At 42.3% G+C, this 14,015-nt stretch overlaps 2 protein-coding genes across 9 annotated transcripts in view; one reads left to right on the top strand and one right to left on the bottom strand.

The window, feature by feature from the left end:
* TMEM120B (transmembrane protein 120B) overlaps positions 1-6,456 on the bottom strand; it is a 42,072-nt gene extending 35,616 nt beyond the window's left edge. For 3 of the 4 annotated variants that reach the window (XM_074973101.1, XM_074973104.1, XM_074973102.1), the window contains exon 1: positions 6,246-6,456. In XM_074973101.1, coding sequence (XP_074829202.1) covers positions 6,246-6,314 — 69 coding nt within the window. In that variant the 5' untranslated portion in view covers positions 6,315-6,456. Of the gene's footprint in view, positions 1-5,444; positions 5,551-6,245 lie in introns of those variants that run through there. The other variant, XM_074973103.1, reaches the window with a different exon arrangement.
* LOC141999552 (rho-related GTP-binding protein RhoF-like) overlaps positions 1-14,015 on the top strand; it is a 144,015-nt gene that overhangs the window by 88,019 nt on the left and 41,981 nt on the right. The window lies entirely within an intron of this gene.

Here is a 14,015-nt window from a genome sequence, read left to right as displayed (position 1 = left end):
CATCTGCCAGGGATATCCTAGGTATACTTAATCCTGCGTCACACGAGGAGATGGACTAGATGACCTCTTAAAGTCCATTCCAGAACTACATTTCTCTGATTCTATATTTGCATCGCAGGTCTATCCACTAAGCACATCTCAAGTAAAGATCAGAGGGAGTTCAATTACACATTTGTCAGTTTTGTTAACATCATTCAGCAGTACTTAATGTGTTAAAAACATACGGAAAAAAACATATTTGCTTCTCTTCTCATAAGGGTTTAAACACATGTTCACTATATATACGCACAATCAGAATGCAACATAAATTGTACTGTATGCACTGGATTTCAGTTTCAAAAATGCCTGTAAGCAGTGGCAGCAAAGCCATAATCAAAATAACTATCTCCAGGACTGGACATGACCCCTCAAATTAATTTTTAAGAATCAATTATTTAATGGAAGGCAGTTTAAATATTAACTAATTCTGCTTCTTTTGAGCTTGTGCAATCAGTTCTTTTGACTGTTTACACTATCTGGTTAAAAAATAAAAAGTTAATTTCCAAAGGGAGTTAAAATATTCTTAAATACATTACACTCTGGCTCTGCTTTAACTTTCCTGAAAAGAAAGACTAAGTAAAAACACAGATTTAACAGATTGTGAGTTCCACAGCTGCAGGAAAGCAGACAATTGTTGTAAAATCCACATCAACGTCCATAAGAAAAAAAAAAAATGTACAGCGAAGTTATTTACTCATTAAGAAATATCTGGGGAAAGTTTACAAAGGGTGCCTTTTTTCAGTTCAATGTGTGCATGACTCCTATTACGTTAGCTAGTATAATCCAAAGGTCAAATACATCCCTGGAGGTTTAACTTCAATGCACAACTTTCTATGTGGAAAACTCTGTGCTGATCATTTAAGAACTTGAGCTTATCAACTTCACACAGGTGCCTTTCTCCTAAGAAGCTATGCAGAGTTGTAAATACTACAACTTTCCCTGAGTTCATAAACTCTGCAGTGTCAGGGCCTCAATGATTACTCATTTATACAAATGAAAGTCATGTTTCCCTACGTATTTGGGAAATCAAAGTTGCAGTCTGAGTGTAACTTGTGACCATACTATGATAGCACATTTAAATGTGTGGGTTTGTTTGTTTTTTAAATAGGTGCACTGAGGTCTGTTCTACTGCGCACACCACACTTTTGGTTAAGTAGGCTTGTGCATGGCACAGATACACATACACCTACTTTCCTCACAGGGCTGTTGCAAGGCTTATTTAGATGATGTATATAAAGACCTGCAATATGGGGATATATCTAGTAGACAGAGATAAACTGTGTGCACAAATGCACATGTGTACACACACACACACACACACTTGATTATTTAGTCACTATGGGGAAAATCCTTACCCACATCCACATCTTCCATAGATACATGAGGCCCAACTAGGCAGCAGAACTGGTGTGGCTCTGTCACGCAGGGCTGGAAGGAAGGAGGGAGGTTGCCAGGAGGGTCAGCAGTTCCTGTGCACCAGAACTGTGCTCCTCAAGGTTCCAGTGTGGGGGTGTAGCTTGGGATCCAAAACTATATAGATCCATTGGCTGCTCCCTTTCAGTCAATTAAGTCAAAAACACTTGACAAACAAACATCCCTCCTACATGTACAGATTGGGAAACCAAGGCATGGTAACTAGTAATTTAGGGTGCCCAGCCTCAGATAGCTTAAAGATGCCTCATTTCTAGAGCACTTGGGGGGGACGGGGGGAGAGGGGGAGAAGAGCCCCTTTAAGATGTCTGCAGTTAAGTACCCAAAAATCACTACTCACTTTTGAAAATTAACCTGCAAGTTACTTGCTCAAGGTCACCTATCAAGTCAATGACAAAGGAATAAACAGAATCCAAGAGTCTTATTAATTATTTCTATTTCCATTACACCAAGGGGTCCTAATCATGGCCCAGGATCATGGACCAGCCATTGTACAAACAGAACAAAAAGTCAGTCCCTTCCCCAGAGAGCTTACAATCCGAGTATAAGACAAGAGACAACAGATGATACATTACAGACAGGGAAATACTATGAGACAGTCTTGATCATAATAGGCAGAGTTTACAGGGAACTCCTCCCAAGAAGGAGGGACAGACAGCACAAAGGTGCTTGTTTGAAAATGTAACTAGGTGAATGATGGAAGCTGGCATTGCGGACAAGTCAGAGGCAGGAGTCGGCCTCTAAATAGCAAATGAGAGATGACAGGTAGGGTTGGGGATGTCCATGAAGGGCCTTGAAGGTAAAGACAAAGTAGCTTGTTTGATGCGACAGAGAACGGGGAGCCAGTGGAGGGACGCAAAGAGAGGGACAAAAGGGTCAAAGAACAGGCTACAAAAGTTATCCTTCCAGCAGCATTCTGAAAGAGTGAAGCAAGACAGCATTTGTGAAGGCCACAGAAAAGAGTGTTTCAGCAATATAGACACAAGATGATAAGAGCCTATACAAGAGTGTGGATGGATTGGAAAGCCCATGTCTAGAAATGTTATGCATAGGGCCCTACCAAATTCACGGTCCATTTTGGTCAATTTCACGGTCATAGGATAAATTTCATGATGTCAGATATTTAAATCTGAAATTTCACGGTGTAGTAACTGTAGGGGTCCTGATCCAAAAGATGGTTATGGGGGAGTTGCAAGGTTATTGTAGGAGGTCACAGTATTGCCACCGATACTTCTGTCCTGTTGCCTTCAGAGCTGGGTGGCCAGAGAGTGGTGGTTGCTGGCCAAGGGCCCAGCTCTGAAGGCAACAGGACAGAAGTAAGGATGGCAATATCATACCATGCCATACTTACTTCTCCGCAGTTGCTGGCGGCAGCTGTGCCAGCAGAGCTGGGTGCCCGGCCAGCAGCCACTGCTCTCCTGCCACACAGCTCTGAAGGCAATGCAGAAGTAAGGGTGGCAATACTGTGACTCCCAACCCCCTTACAATAACCTTGCAACTCCCCCACCTGATCTTGGTCATCACCCTTAGAATTAGGAGTGTTGGGGGGAAAAGAACAGATTCTTCTTCTTCTGCAGTAAAAGGAAGGCATCCCCCAGGGAGCGGTGACCAGGACCCCCCTGTTTAACAGAAAAGAAGACACTTCTTTTTGACACCTCTGAGAACAAGATCGACCTCTGGCCATCCCCATATCTGGAATACATCTGGTAGGACCTAACTGTCCAGCTCCCATTCCTAGTCATAGGAGAAGTGTCTACTGAGGGCATCAGCTGCGGTGTTCTGGATGCAAGAAAGGTAGGCAGCTGAAATCTGGATATGGTTAATTATGCACCACTTCCAGAGCTTTATCACACAAGGAGGGGGATCTTGCTTCTCCATGCTTGTTGATGTAAAACATGTAGGACATGTTGTCCATCCTGACCCCGATTGCTTTGCTCCAATGAAGAGCAGGAAATTGAGGCACGCATTCCTGACTCTCCTAAGCTCCACCAGATTTATGTGGAGACTAGTTTCATGGACTGCCTATCTGCCCTGAAAAGTGCGGGTGCCAAGATGGGCTCCTCACTCTAACAGGCATGCGTCCACCATTAGAGTCACTGATGGGGTTGGGCAGAAGAAAGGGACGCCCACACAGACATGGAGTTGCTGATTCCACCAGTTTAGGGAGTTCTTTACTTGCAAGGGGACCAGCACCTGCCTATCCAATGCATCCCTGGTCAGAGAATAGGCAGTCCTCAACCAACTTTTGAACAAGCAGAGGTCACAAAGGTGCACACTGCCATATGGCTAAGGAGTTGAAGTCAGTTCCTTACTGATGTCTGAGGGCTTCCCCGATTTGTCCCTACCAGACCTGACAGAGACACAAATTTGTCTAAAGGGAGTGTGCTCTAGCTGTCACTGAGTCCAAGTATGCCTCTATAAACCGTATTCCTAACAACTCTAAACTAACTAGAATAGAATAATTATTTATTCAGCGCTGTGAATTGTCAGAAATGTGATTTGCAATAAATGTGATTTGCCAAATTGGAATTTGGTGGAGCACTGGGGCTCACACACTTACTCTTGCAAGTGGTACTGCAGGGACTTTAATCATCTCAGAAGCTTAGGGTGACAGCTAAATAACTTTTCATTTAAAAAAAAAAAAAAAACACTCAACGCCCCTCCTCACCACATAGAAATACAGTGCCTTTACATACATCCACCCCATGCTTCCTCATGCCAGACACTGAGGCTATGTAGGGGCATGTGGACGAACTGCCCACAGTTCCTTCTCTACATTATTGTATAGTGTTGCTGGATCTGGTAAATAATGAGCCTAGTTTTCACCATGTATGTAGCTGCATTTTTTAAGATATTGACATACAGATATCCACAGCATACGTGGGCACCATTCGTAATCCATCTTGCATACAAAAAGTACTACAGAAACTACATAGTCCACACAACTTTCCTAATGTTACGCATTGCCCACCTAGGATACTTTACAGCAGTATCATATGAACACATGTAAATTACATATCACATCTGCCTGCCCAGGCTTGCTATTTAATTGTCATTTAATGCAGGCAACAATGCACTAAGACTCCTTCCTCACCTCCTTCCCTTCACATATATTCACACACAACCCTGTATTAAAGTTTCATCATTGTAATAAATGTTCAGAGCCATGTTTAGTAATGGAGTTACTCCAGCATTACCGCCAAGACTAGCCACTTCTGTGCTGAAGTACTACAGGATCCCCACACTTACATCTGCATGAAATGCTTTCTCAGCTTTTCTCCACACAGAATACAGCTACAGTAAGCAGCAGAAACGGCCTTTCTGCAATTTAAGAAATAACATTAGGACCACAGAATAACTGGTAGGACTGGGCTAAGGTGAACGCCTCCTGTGTAGCTTGAAAGCTTTTCTCTCTCACCAGCAGAAGTTGGTCCAATAAGAGATATTATCTCATCCACCCTACCTCCTAATAAATCTTCAATGCCAAGACTCAAACTACAATAGATTCCCTAAACAGCAACAGAAACCACAAGCTGCTAGAATCTGATCTTCTGGGAACCAAAATGCACTAATAGGAGTGAATCAGATTAAATTCAAGCTTAATATAACAAAATGTAAACCAGCATCTGGAAGAGTAATCATCATCAAGTGAACATCTTTTCATATGGCTTATAATGTAAATTCCCCTTCCCCAGCAAATATAGGTATAAAGTATTGCGGTTGAGATTTACAGGTGAACTAATACAAGGGATGCCAAAAGAGCTTTAATTTGGCTGCTGTATTAAAAAAAAAAAACATAGTTCTATGCATAGTATTTTCTTTATTCATAATAAAATAAATTATTCTCTCTCCTAACACTGCAATAATCACCCCATAAATAAAGTTAAATAATACACTCTCCAATGGGAGCAGATATCATGAGAAACTGAAAGGCTGACTAATGGACCCTAAAAAAGTTTAAGGATATTACCTACCACTGAAGTGTTTGTAGGCTTTTTTTAAATATTGCTGTTCAGCTAATTATTTCATCCCAAGCAGAATGAAAATATGCCAAAAAGAATAAATCCAAGAGCTTGTCAGAAACTGTTCAATAAAAAAAAATCAGAATTATCTTTTTGTACAGAAAGTAGTTTTCTCTAGAAATAATAAATATCCTTATGCAAGTAGTTTCTCTCCTCACAGACAAGCATTGCATCCATGATCCAATGTGACATTCTACAGCCTTACTTTCTCCAGAAAGTTATTAGCCACAGTGAGCGAAAGGAGGGTTATAGCTAGCGGATACACAACATTAATCCTTCCATGCATGGCAAATCCCAAGGCTTTCCCTCCTCAGTTACCAATCACAGGCTTCCTCTAATGCATGCCTAGGTTCATCGGATACTAGAGATAATCAGAACTGCCAGGTCTCATTCCAGCTGCAGAGCGTGTCCCTCATAGGGGAAGGCCAAGGGAAGATCATTCATTTTTATACATTTTTTTAAAAAGGACACCTCCACCCCAATACACACCACTTCTGTCAGTGGTGAAGAGTTTGGGTTTTTTAACAGAGGTTTTTCAAATCTCCTCCTCTCTATCAGCATGACCCAGCTTGAGAGAGTCCTGCATCAGAAGCCCATTGGCTATGATGGGGCCCGGTCCCAACCCTCTCTTAAAGCGTAGCTCAGGGACACAAAGGGGTGTGGACGCATACACACAACAAAGCAAAAGCTTCCCCTCATCCCAAAGCAAAGCACTGGCTGGCCTCTCTGCGAAACCCTGCCACTTCCCATCACCTGGAGCTGCTGAAATTCCTCTTCCAGCTCTCGCCACTCTCGCTGATACCTCTCCGACTGCAGTAACATGGTGCAAGGGCAGTCAGCCCCAGCCGCGCTCAGCCTCCCCAGGAGACTCCAGAGAGCGAGAGCGACTTTCTAGCGGCTACAGCAGCGCCAGCTTCCAGCTGGTCTGAGGGCCACGTGCACACCCTCTCCTGACGTCATCATGCGAACCCAGGGGTTGGGAGTGCTACTGAGCACGCGCGCTCCCATGCTCTGCTTCCCACCGCCCCCCTGGCCTACGGTAGGGGAGCGGGTGCGTGGTGCTGGTGCCGCCTTGCGTGGGTCTCTCTGCTGTAGCCGTGAGCGCACTGCTTTGGTTGCCCTGCCCATGCACTCAGCACACAACCCACAGGCCCGCATCTCCGCTCATGCAGGACCCCTGCCGCTTTTCTGCTTAGAGCAGCCACTGCTTCCAACCTCGGCTAAACCTGCAGCCTGTTATTGCCACCCCAGCCAAGGTCAGCTGAGATCTTCCCAAGGACACTTTGCACTTGGAGATTTATTGTTTCTTTTCCAGCAATAGATTAAAAAGTGCAGTTATTGCATATGATAATTAATTCAGTTTTATCTTCTGGAGCATAGGTGTGCATTGGCACTTCAGGGATACAAGTAAGAGATAGGGCCTGATCAAAGGGAGTCTCATTTTCATAGAGTTGTGGAAGCACCAGACTGAAAAATCATACTAGGTCATTCAGCCTGTTCCCCTGCGAGTGTGCGATTATTCCTTTCACCACACAATATAGTATTTTAATCATTCTATAATTAAATGTACCAAACGGTAGGAACTGCATCCCTTGAGAGACTGTACATATTAACAGAGGTGACCATATTTTGCTTAGATTATTCTGTTAATGCACAGATACAGTGGTGATAGGAACAATTTAAATTCCTAATGTTGCACAGGGCCCAAATAGCTAGCCAATATTTGGACCCTTGCTGCGTTGTTTCTGTTAAGAAAAATTGATTATACGAGTCAGGTGTTTCTTTCAGAAATCCAAGCCTGCTTTCTCACAAAGTACTCTGCCCAAAAAAAGCTCCCATGGCTCCCTCCCAGGGCCACAGTCACACTGCTTCTCTCCTGTTTCCTTTCTTTCTCCCTGCTTTCTCATTCCTTTCACATATATAGACAGCCATGTCAGTCCTGAAAAGTATGTACAATATTCCTTGTTATCTTCAAGGAATAATGAGAATCAATGATCCAGTCACTAACTATTAAATTATAATTAATTATTGCAAACATTTATAAGATACCCATCACTGTAATATCTAGGCTCACTTTACCTGTCTTAGATTAAAAGCAAAATGATCTCCTAGCATAGGAAGCAAATTCCCCATGGCTCCCACAGCTCCTCGTCTTAAAGGACAGAGATGAGGAGAACATTGACAATAGGCAGAATGCTAGGGGCACTAGAGCTGGGAGTTAGCAGGAAGTCTGTACAAAGTGATGAGTCTTACAACACTTTTTGAATGTGACCAGGCTTGGGTAAATAAGGCAGGAGAGCTTCTAGCAGAAATTAATTCCCACGGAGATGGCCTACTACCAAGAATATCCTCCCCCAGCTCCCTGAAGCCTCATCTGTGTGACAGCATAGGCATTCTGGACAAACATATGTGGCATGATTGGTCCTAGCCCATTAAGTCATTGTAGATGGTGACCAGAACCTAGAATCTCACTTCAAAGTTGACTAGCAGCCAGTGCAAGGTGAGAACCTCTGGTCTTTAATGCTCCCTAGTCCACCTTGTTCAGAAGGCAGGCACCTACATCTTGCACAAGTTGAAGCTTCTGAGTTGCCTACTTGATTAGTCTCAGGTAGAAGGCATTGCTGCATTCTAGTACTAGAAGGGACACAGGCCTGGATGACTGTGATGAGCTCTGCATCAAAAGGAACAGTCACAATCTTTTGGTCAGCTAAAAGAAGGTGTTGCTATCTGAGAATCCAGGAGCAGAGATGAGTCTATAAGACCCTGATATTCCAAAGCCCTTTGAGAATGGGTGGTCAGACTTTAAAATGCTTTCTCCTATCAATCACCATCACTTCCATCTTATCCAGATTGAGTCAAAAGGTTTTCCAGGTCCCTATCTCAGCCAGATATTAAGAGAATATGGAACAGTTCTTTCTGGGCTGTAGGAAACTAGGCAGACTTGAACCATCAATGTATTGATGGGCATTGTAACCCATACTACCTCACAGTCTTTCCCCAGTAGTTTCACTTTAATGTTGAACAATAAGAGTGACATGACTGAGAGCTCTAAAAAAGGCAGAGAAGTCTCCCATCACCACCATCTGGGATATCTCTGACAGGAACAAGCAGAACCACTTTGAAGTGATTCCCTCTGCCCTTGCTAGGTACTTGCAGTTCTGTCCATTGTCCCAAGCAGATCACCAACCAGTGAGACGCAGCCAGGACCAGGTCTGAAATGGCTGGTGTCCCTTTCATAAAAGGGCATTATTAATCTCCAACAATAATGGACCCAGACATTCTCCACTTGTTTGCACATCTCTCCAAGAGAATCTAAGCATCCAAATAGGGCAATGGCTGAAACTCAGGAAGGATGGTGCATTTCCTTCCCTCCTGCCGTGACACTTCTCCTATGGCTCCTGAGAGGTCATCTGAACTATCATTCTCTGCAAAGTAGATTGTTTCTCACTATGAGGAACAGTCAGTCAATTCTAAAACTGACTGGGGGCTATCAAGGCTGGTCAGTCATCTTACCACTTGTAAGCTGATGGGACTCTGTTGGATGAGAAGATAAAATTCTTAGTCTCGAAACATAGCCATTGCATATAAATATGCTGTAGATATATGTTTAAATTAGATTATCAGATTTATCAAGGGTCATCTGCTAGTGATACTTCAGTCTGTTCCCCTCTCATTTAATCTGTCATTAGTCAAACCCATAATGATGCTGTGGAAAGGAAAGGGCATCTGGGCATTATGTCTGTGGAAAGAATATTGTTGCAGTTCCCTCCAGGCCATCTATTTGCTTTCAGATAAGTAGGATAGTTTTAACTCCCTGAGAGTTTTTAATCAAACAACACCCTACATTCTCTGAGAGCAGAACATCCAAACACTGGATACAGACACATCAGCGGGCAAACAGATAACAGTGAAGGGAAGAGGAATTTGGCCAAGGATACCAAGGCAAACCCAAGGCCTTATGAATAGTGCCATGGGATTTTTATGTGGTTCAAAAAACCTACAGTTTATACAGAGTGCTACTCTAGTATACTATTTTTGACAAATCGTATGATTTTAGAAAAAAATTATAAGGTTTGACAATCACATTTTAGATCACAACCACACATTAATATTTACTTGTGTACATGTTAAAAATATTCTGATTCACCATAAGGATGGAATACTCCCTACTGGCAAAAGTAGAGCACAGGATCAGGTCCAGGAGGTGAATATAGCTGGACCACTTGGTAATAGTGACCATAATATAATTAAATTTAACATCCCTGTGGTGGGGAAAACACCACAGCGGCCTAACACTGTAACATTTAATTTCAGAAACGGGAACTACGCAAATGAGGAGGTTAGTTAAACAGAAATTAAAAGGCACAGCACAAAAAGTAAAATCCCTGCAAACTGCATGGAAACATTTTAAAGACATTATAATAGAGGCTCAACTTAAATGTATACCCCTAATTAAAAAACATTTAAAAGAGCCACCATGGCTAAACAACAAAGTAAAAGAAGCAGTGAGAGGCAAAAAGGTATCCTTTAAAAAGTGGAAGTTAAATCCTAGTAAGGAAAATAGAAAGGAGCATAAACTCTGGCAAATGAAGTGTAAAAATATAATTAGGATGGCCAAAAAAGAATTTGAAGAACAGCTAGCCAAAGACTCAAAAAGTAATAGCAAAAAAAATTTTAAGTACATCAGAAGCAGGAAGCCTGCCAAACAACCAGTGGGGCCACTGAACAATCGAGATGCTAAAGGCGCACTCAAGGATGATAAGGCCATTGCGGAGAAACTAAATGAATTCTTTGCATCAGTCTTCACAGTTGAGGATGTGAGGGAGAATCCCAAACCTGAGCCATTCTTTTTAGGTGACACATCTTAGGAACTGTCCCAGATTGAGGTGTCATTAGAGGAGGTTTTGGAACAAATTGATAAACTAAACAGTAATGAGTCACCAGGACCAGATGGTATTCACCCAAGAGTTCAGAAGGAACTCAGATGTGAAATTGCAGGACTACTAACTGTAATCTGTAACCTGTCATTTAAATCAGCTTCTGTATCAAATGACTGGAGGATAGCTAATGTGACGCCAATTTTTAAAAAGGGCTCCAGAGGTGACCCCGGCAATTACAGGCCGGTAAACCTGACTTCAGTACCGGGCAAACTGGTTGAAACTTTAATAAAGATCAAAATTGTCAGACACATAGATGAACATAATTTGTTGGGGAACAGTCAACATGATTTTTGTAAAGGGAAATCATGCCTCACCAATCTAGTAGAATTCTTTGAGGGGGTCAACAAGCATGTGGACAAGGGAGATCCAGTGATATAGGGTATTTAGATTTTCAGAAAGCCTTTGACAAGGTCCCTCACCAAAGGCTCTTAAACAAAGTAAGCAGTCATGGGATAAGAGGGAAGGTTCTCTCATGGATTGGTAACTGGTTAAAAGGTAGGAAACAACGGGTAGGAATAAATGGTCAGTTTTCAGAATGGAGAGCAGTAAATAGTGGTGTCCCCCAGGGGTCTGTACTGGGCCCTGTCCTATTTAACACATTCATAAATGATCTGGAAAAAGGGGTAAACAGTGAGGTGGCAAAATTTGCAGATGATACAAAACTACTAAACATAGTTAAGTCCCAGGCAGACTACAAAGAGCTACAAAAGGATCTCTCAAAACTGGGTGACTGGGCAACAAAATGGCAGATGAAATTCAATGATGATAAATGCAAAGTAATGCACACTGGAAAATATAATCCCAGTTACACATATAAAATGATGGGGTCTGAATTAGCTGTTACCACTCAAGAAAGAGATCTTGGAGTCATTGTGGATAGTTCTCTGAACACATCCACTCAATGTGCAGCAGCAGTCAAAAACACGAACAGAATGTTGGGAATCATTAAAAAAGGGATAGATAATATGATAGAAAATATCATATTGCCTCTCTATAAATCCATGATATGCCCACATCTTGAATACTGCATGCAGATGTGATCTCCCCATCTCAAAAAAGAAATATTGGAATTGGAAAAGGTTCAGAAAAGGGCAACAAAAATGATTAGGGGTATGGAACAGCTGCTGTATGAGAGATTAATAAGACTGGTTTCAGAGTGGGACTTTTCATCTTGGAAAAGAGACGACTAAGGCGTGATATGATAGAGGTCTATAAAATCATGACTGGTGTGGAGAAAGTAAATAAGGAAGTGTTATTTACTCCTTCTCATAACACAAGAACTGGGGTCACCAAATGAAATTAATAGACAGCAGGTTAAAACAAAAGGAAATATTTTTTCAGACAATGCACAGTCAACCTGTGGAACTCCTTGCCAGAGGACTATAGGTCAAGGTCAAGACTATACCAGGGTTCAAAAAAGAACTAGATAAATTCATAGATGATAGGTCCATCAATGGCTATTAGCCAGGATGGGCAGGGATGGTGTCCCTAGCCTCTGTTTGCCAGAAGCTGGGAATGGGCGATGGGATAGATCACTTGATGATTGCCTGTTCTGCTCATTCCCTTTGGGGCACCTAGCATTGGCCACTGTTGGAAGACAGGATACTGGGCTAGATGTACCTTTGATTCGACCCAGTATGGCTGTTCTTATGTTCAAAATATTTTTCTTCCTTGTGTGAGAATAATCCCTCCACCTCAGCTTATTTATCCTTCAAAGAAGCCCTGTTCTCACAAGCTTAAAACCATACTGTTCCAGATAATAAAAAAACAATCTAACAGACTAGTGAGGTCCCTTGATGTGGCATGTTAGAGGTCAGATCCTGGCTGTCTTGAACGGATCCATTGGGGGGGAGCATGTATTACCAATGTGTTCCTTCCCTGCAGCATATCTGCAGTGACAAAGCCATAATGCAACTACTTGTGCCCCCAGAGCCAGTGATGATGCATTCTCCAAAGTGTGTGTCCATGCTGTCTCGATGAGTTGGGTACATGGGGTTGGTTGGGTGTCCACAACCTCCTCTGCACTAGCTAGTGTCTGTAGTACAGTGTCTGGAGGCTAGTGTCTGGTGCTGAGTCCATCATCTACTTCCAGAACGCTTATATTCCACTCCCATTACTCCAGCCACCAAACCTAGAGTACCAAAACTGCTCACATATCCCCTTTATTTCTCCACCCCACTGCTCTATTCATGGTAGGAGATATAATTTAGCCTCCTGTGTGTTTTGCACACTACACTCCTTAGCAAATGTTTCAGTCAATCATGGTTTGAGATACAACATTCTGTAAAATGTAAAAATTTAGTCAGTGTATTTTGGGATTAGCTGGTTTCATACATATTTCCTTATTTTCTCGCATGTGGAATTGTTTGTATATTGTTCAGTATCAGCAACTGTTTCTTATCTCTGTGGCTTTTGATAAGTTTGATACTGCGTGTTCTCATCTATATATGTTTATTATGCCTTTTGCTATGGAAAGCACAATGGTATTTTTGTCTTTTAACCTGTAAAAAGAGCATTCAAATAAGTTGTTGGGGGATAAGTAGTTAGGCCATAGTACTTCTCACTGCTGCTGGTTGAAAAAAAAGTGGGGAGGGGGAGTTTTGGAACTTTTCAAAGGACATACCATTGTTTTGGAGGACACACAATTGCTTTTGCAGAGTAAAAGTTTAGGAAAATAAACTCTTTTTCTGCCATTATTTTCAGTTAATTAAAGCTCCAATCAGTGTATATCATGGTGGACACAATGTGATCAGTGAGAACCCTTGTTTTGTTTGCCTGCTCTCCCCTGCATCCTTGTGAGTTCAGTCATAAGGCTGTTCTCTGCTCTGAAAAACCAGTAACCCAACCTTTCCTCAATACAGACATTCCTGTCCCAACAACATTGTCTTCCCAACCAGCTGGTCAAGCACAGCCACTTGGTCATAGGGCCGTTCAAATTCCCTGACAATTTTCATTCCATCTAAAATCTTCTCAAAGCTATCCACACAGGGCCTTTCCAAAGCAAAGTCAGTGGATCTATACACCTCAGAAAGACTCTGGCAGTTAGGAACTGAAACAAGTCTCCCAAACAAACTGTTGCTTTCTCCGTACAGTGATTCACCCTGAGTTAATTCAATCAAATCACTTCCACACCCATTAGTTGCAGTGAACTGCTTGTAAAAACTACCCTGAAGATTTTTCTCTTCAGGAATCTTTCTAAGCAACAACCCATTTTTCACAGAAATTCTGCCCTTACCCTTTTCACCTAGGTCTTGCTCTAAAGGAATATTTTCCTGAGCAACAACACTCTTCCTGGGTTTCCCTTAAATCCAGAATCACCTCTGTGCCATCAGGAGGATTTTCACAAAACCCCCTTTCAGGTAAACTGCTAGTCTTCATAGTCACAAGATTAGAAGCATTCTCTTCCTTGTTGCAAGTTTCCACACTGTCAGTGGGTAACATAGTCAAATCACCTTCATGCTCTCCTTGTGTCCTTGCGATATCACCCTGATCAGACAAGGTTGTCATATCTTTCCCCAGCAACATACTCGCAACAGGCAAAATAGAAGCACCAGAATCGCTTGGTCTCTGGGAGCTATTTCTG

The sequence above is a fragment of the Natator depressus genome, chromosome 15 (assembly GCF_965152275.1).
Source record: "Natator depressus isolate rNatDep1 chromosome 15, rNatDep2.hap1, whole genome shotgun sequence".
NCBI classification, from domain to species: Eukaryota; Metazoa; Chordata; order Testudines; family Cheloniidae; genus Natator; species Natator depressus.
The sequence above is the reverse complement of the archived record's forward strand: the minus strand, read 5'-3'. Positions and strand labels throughout refer to the sequence as shown.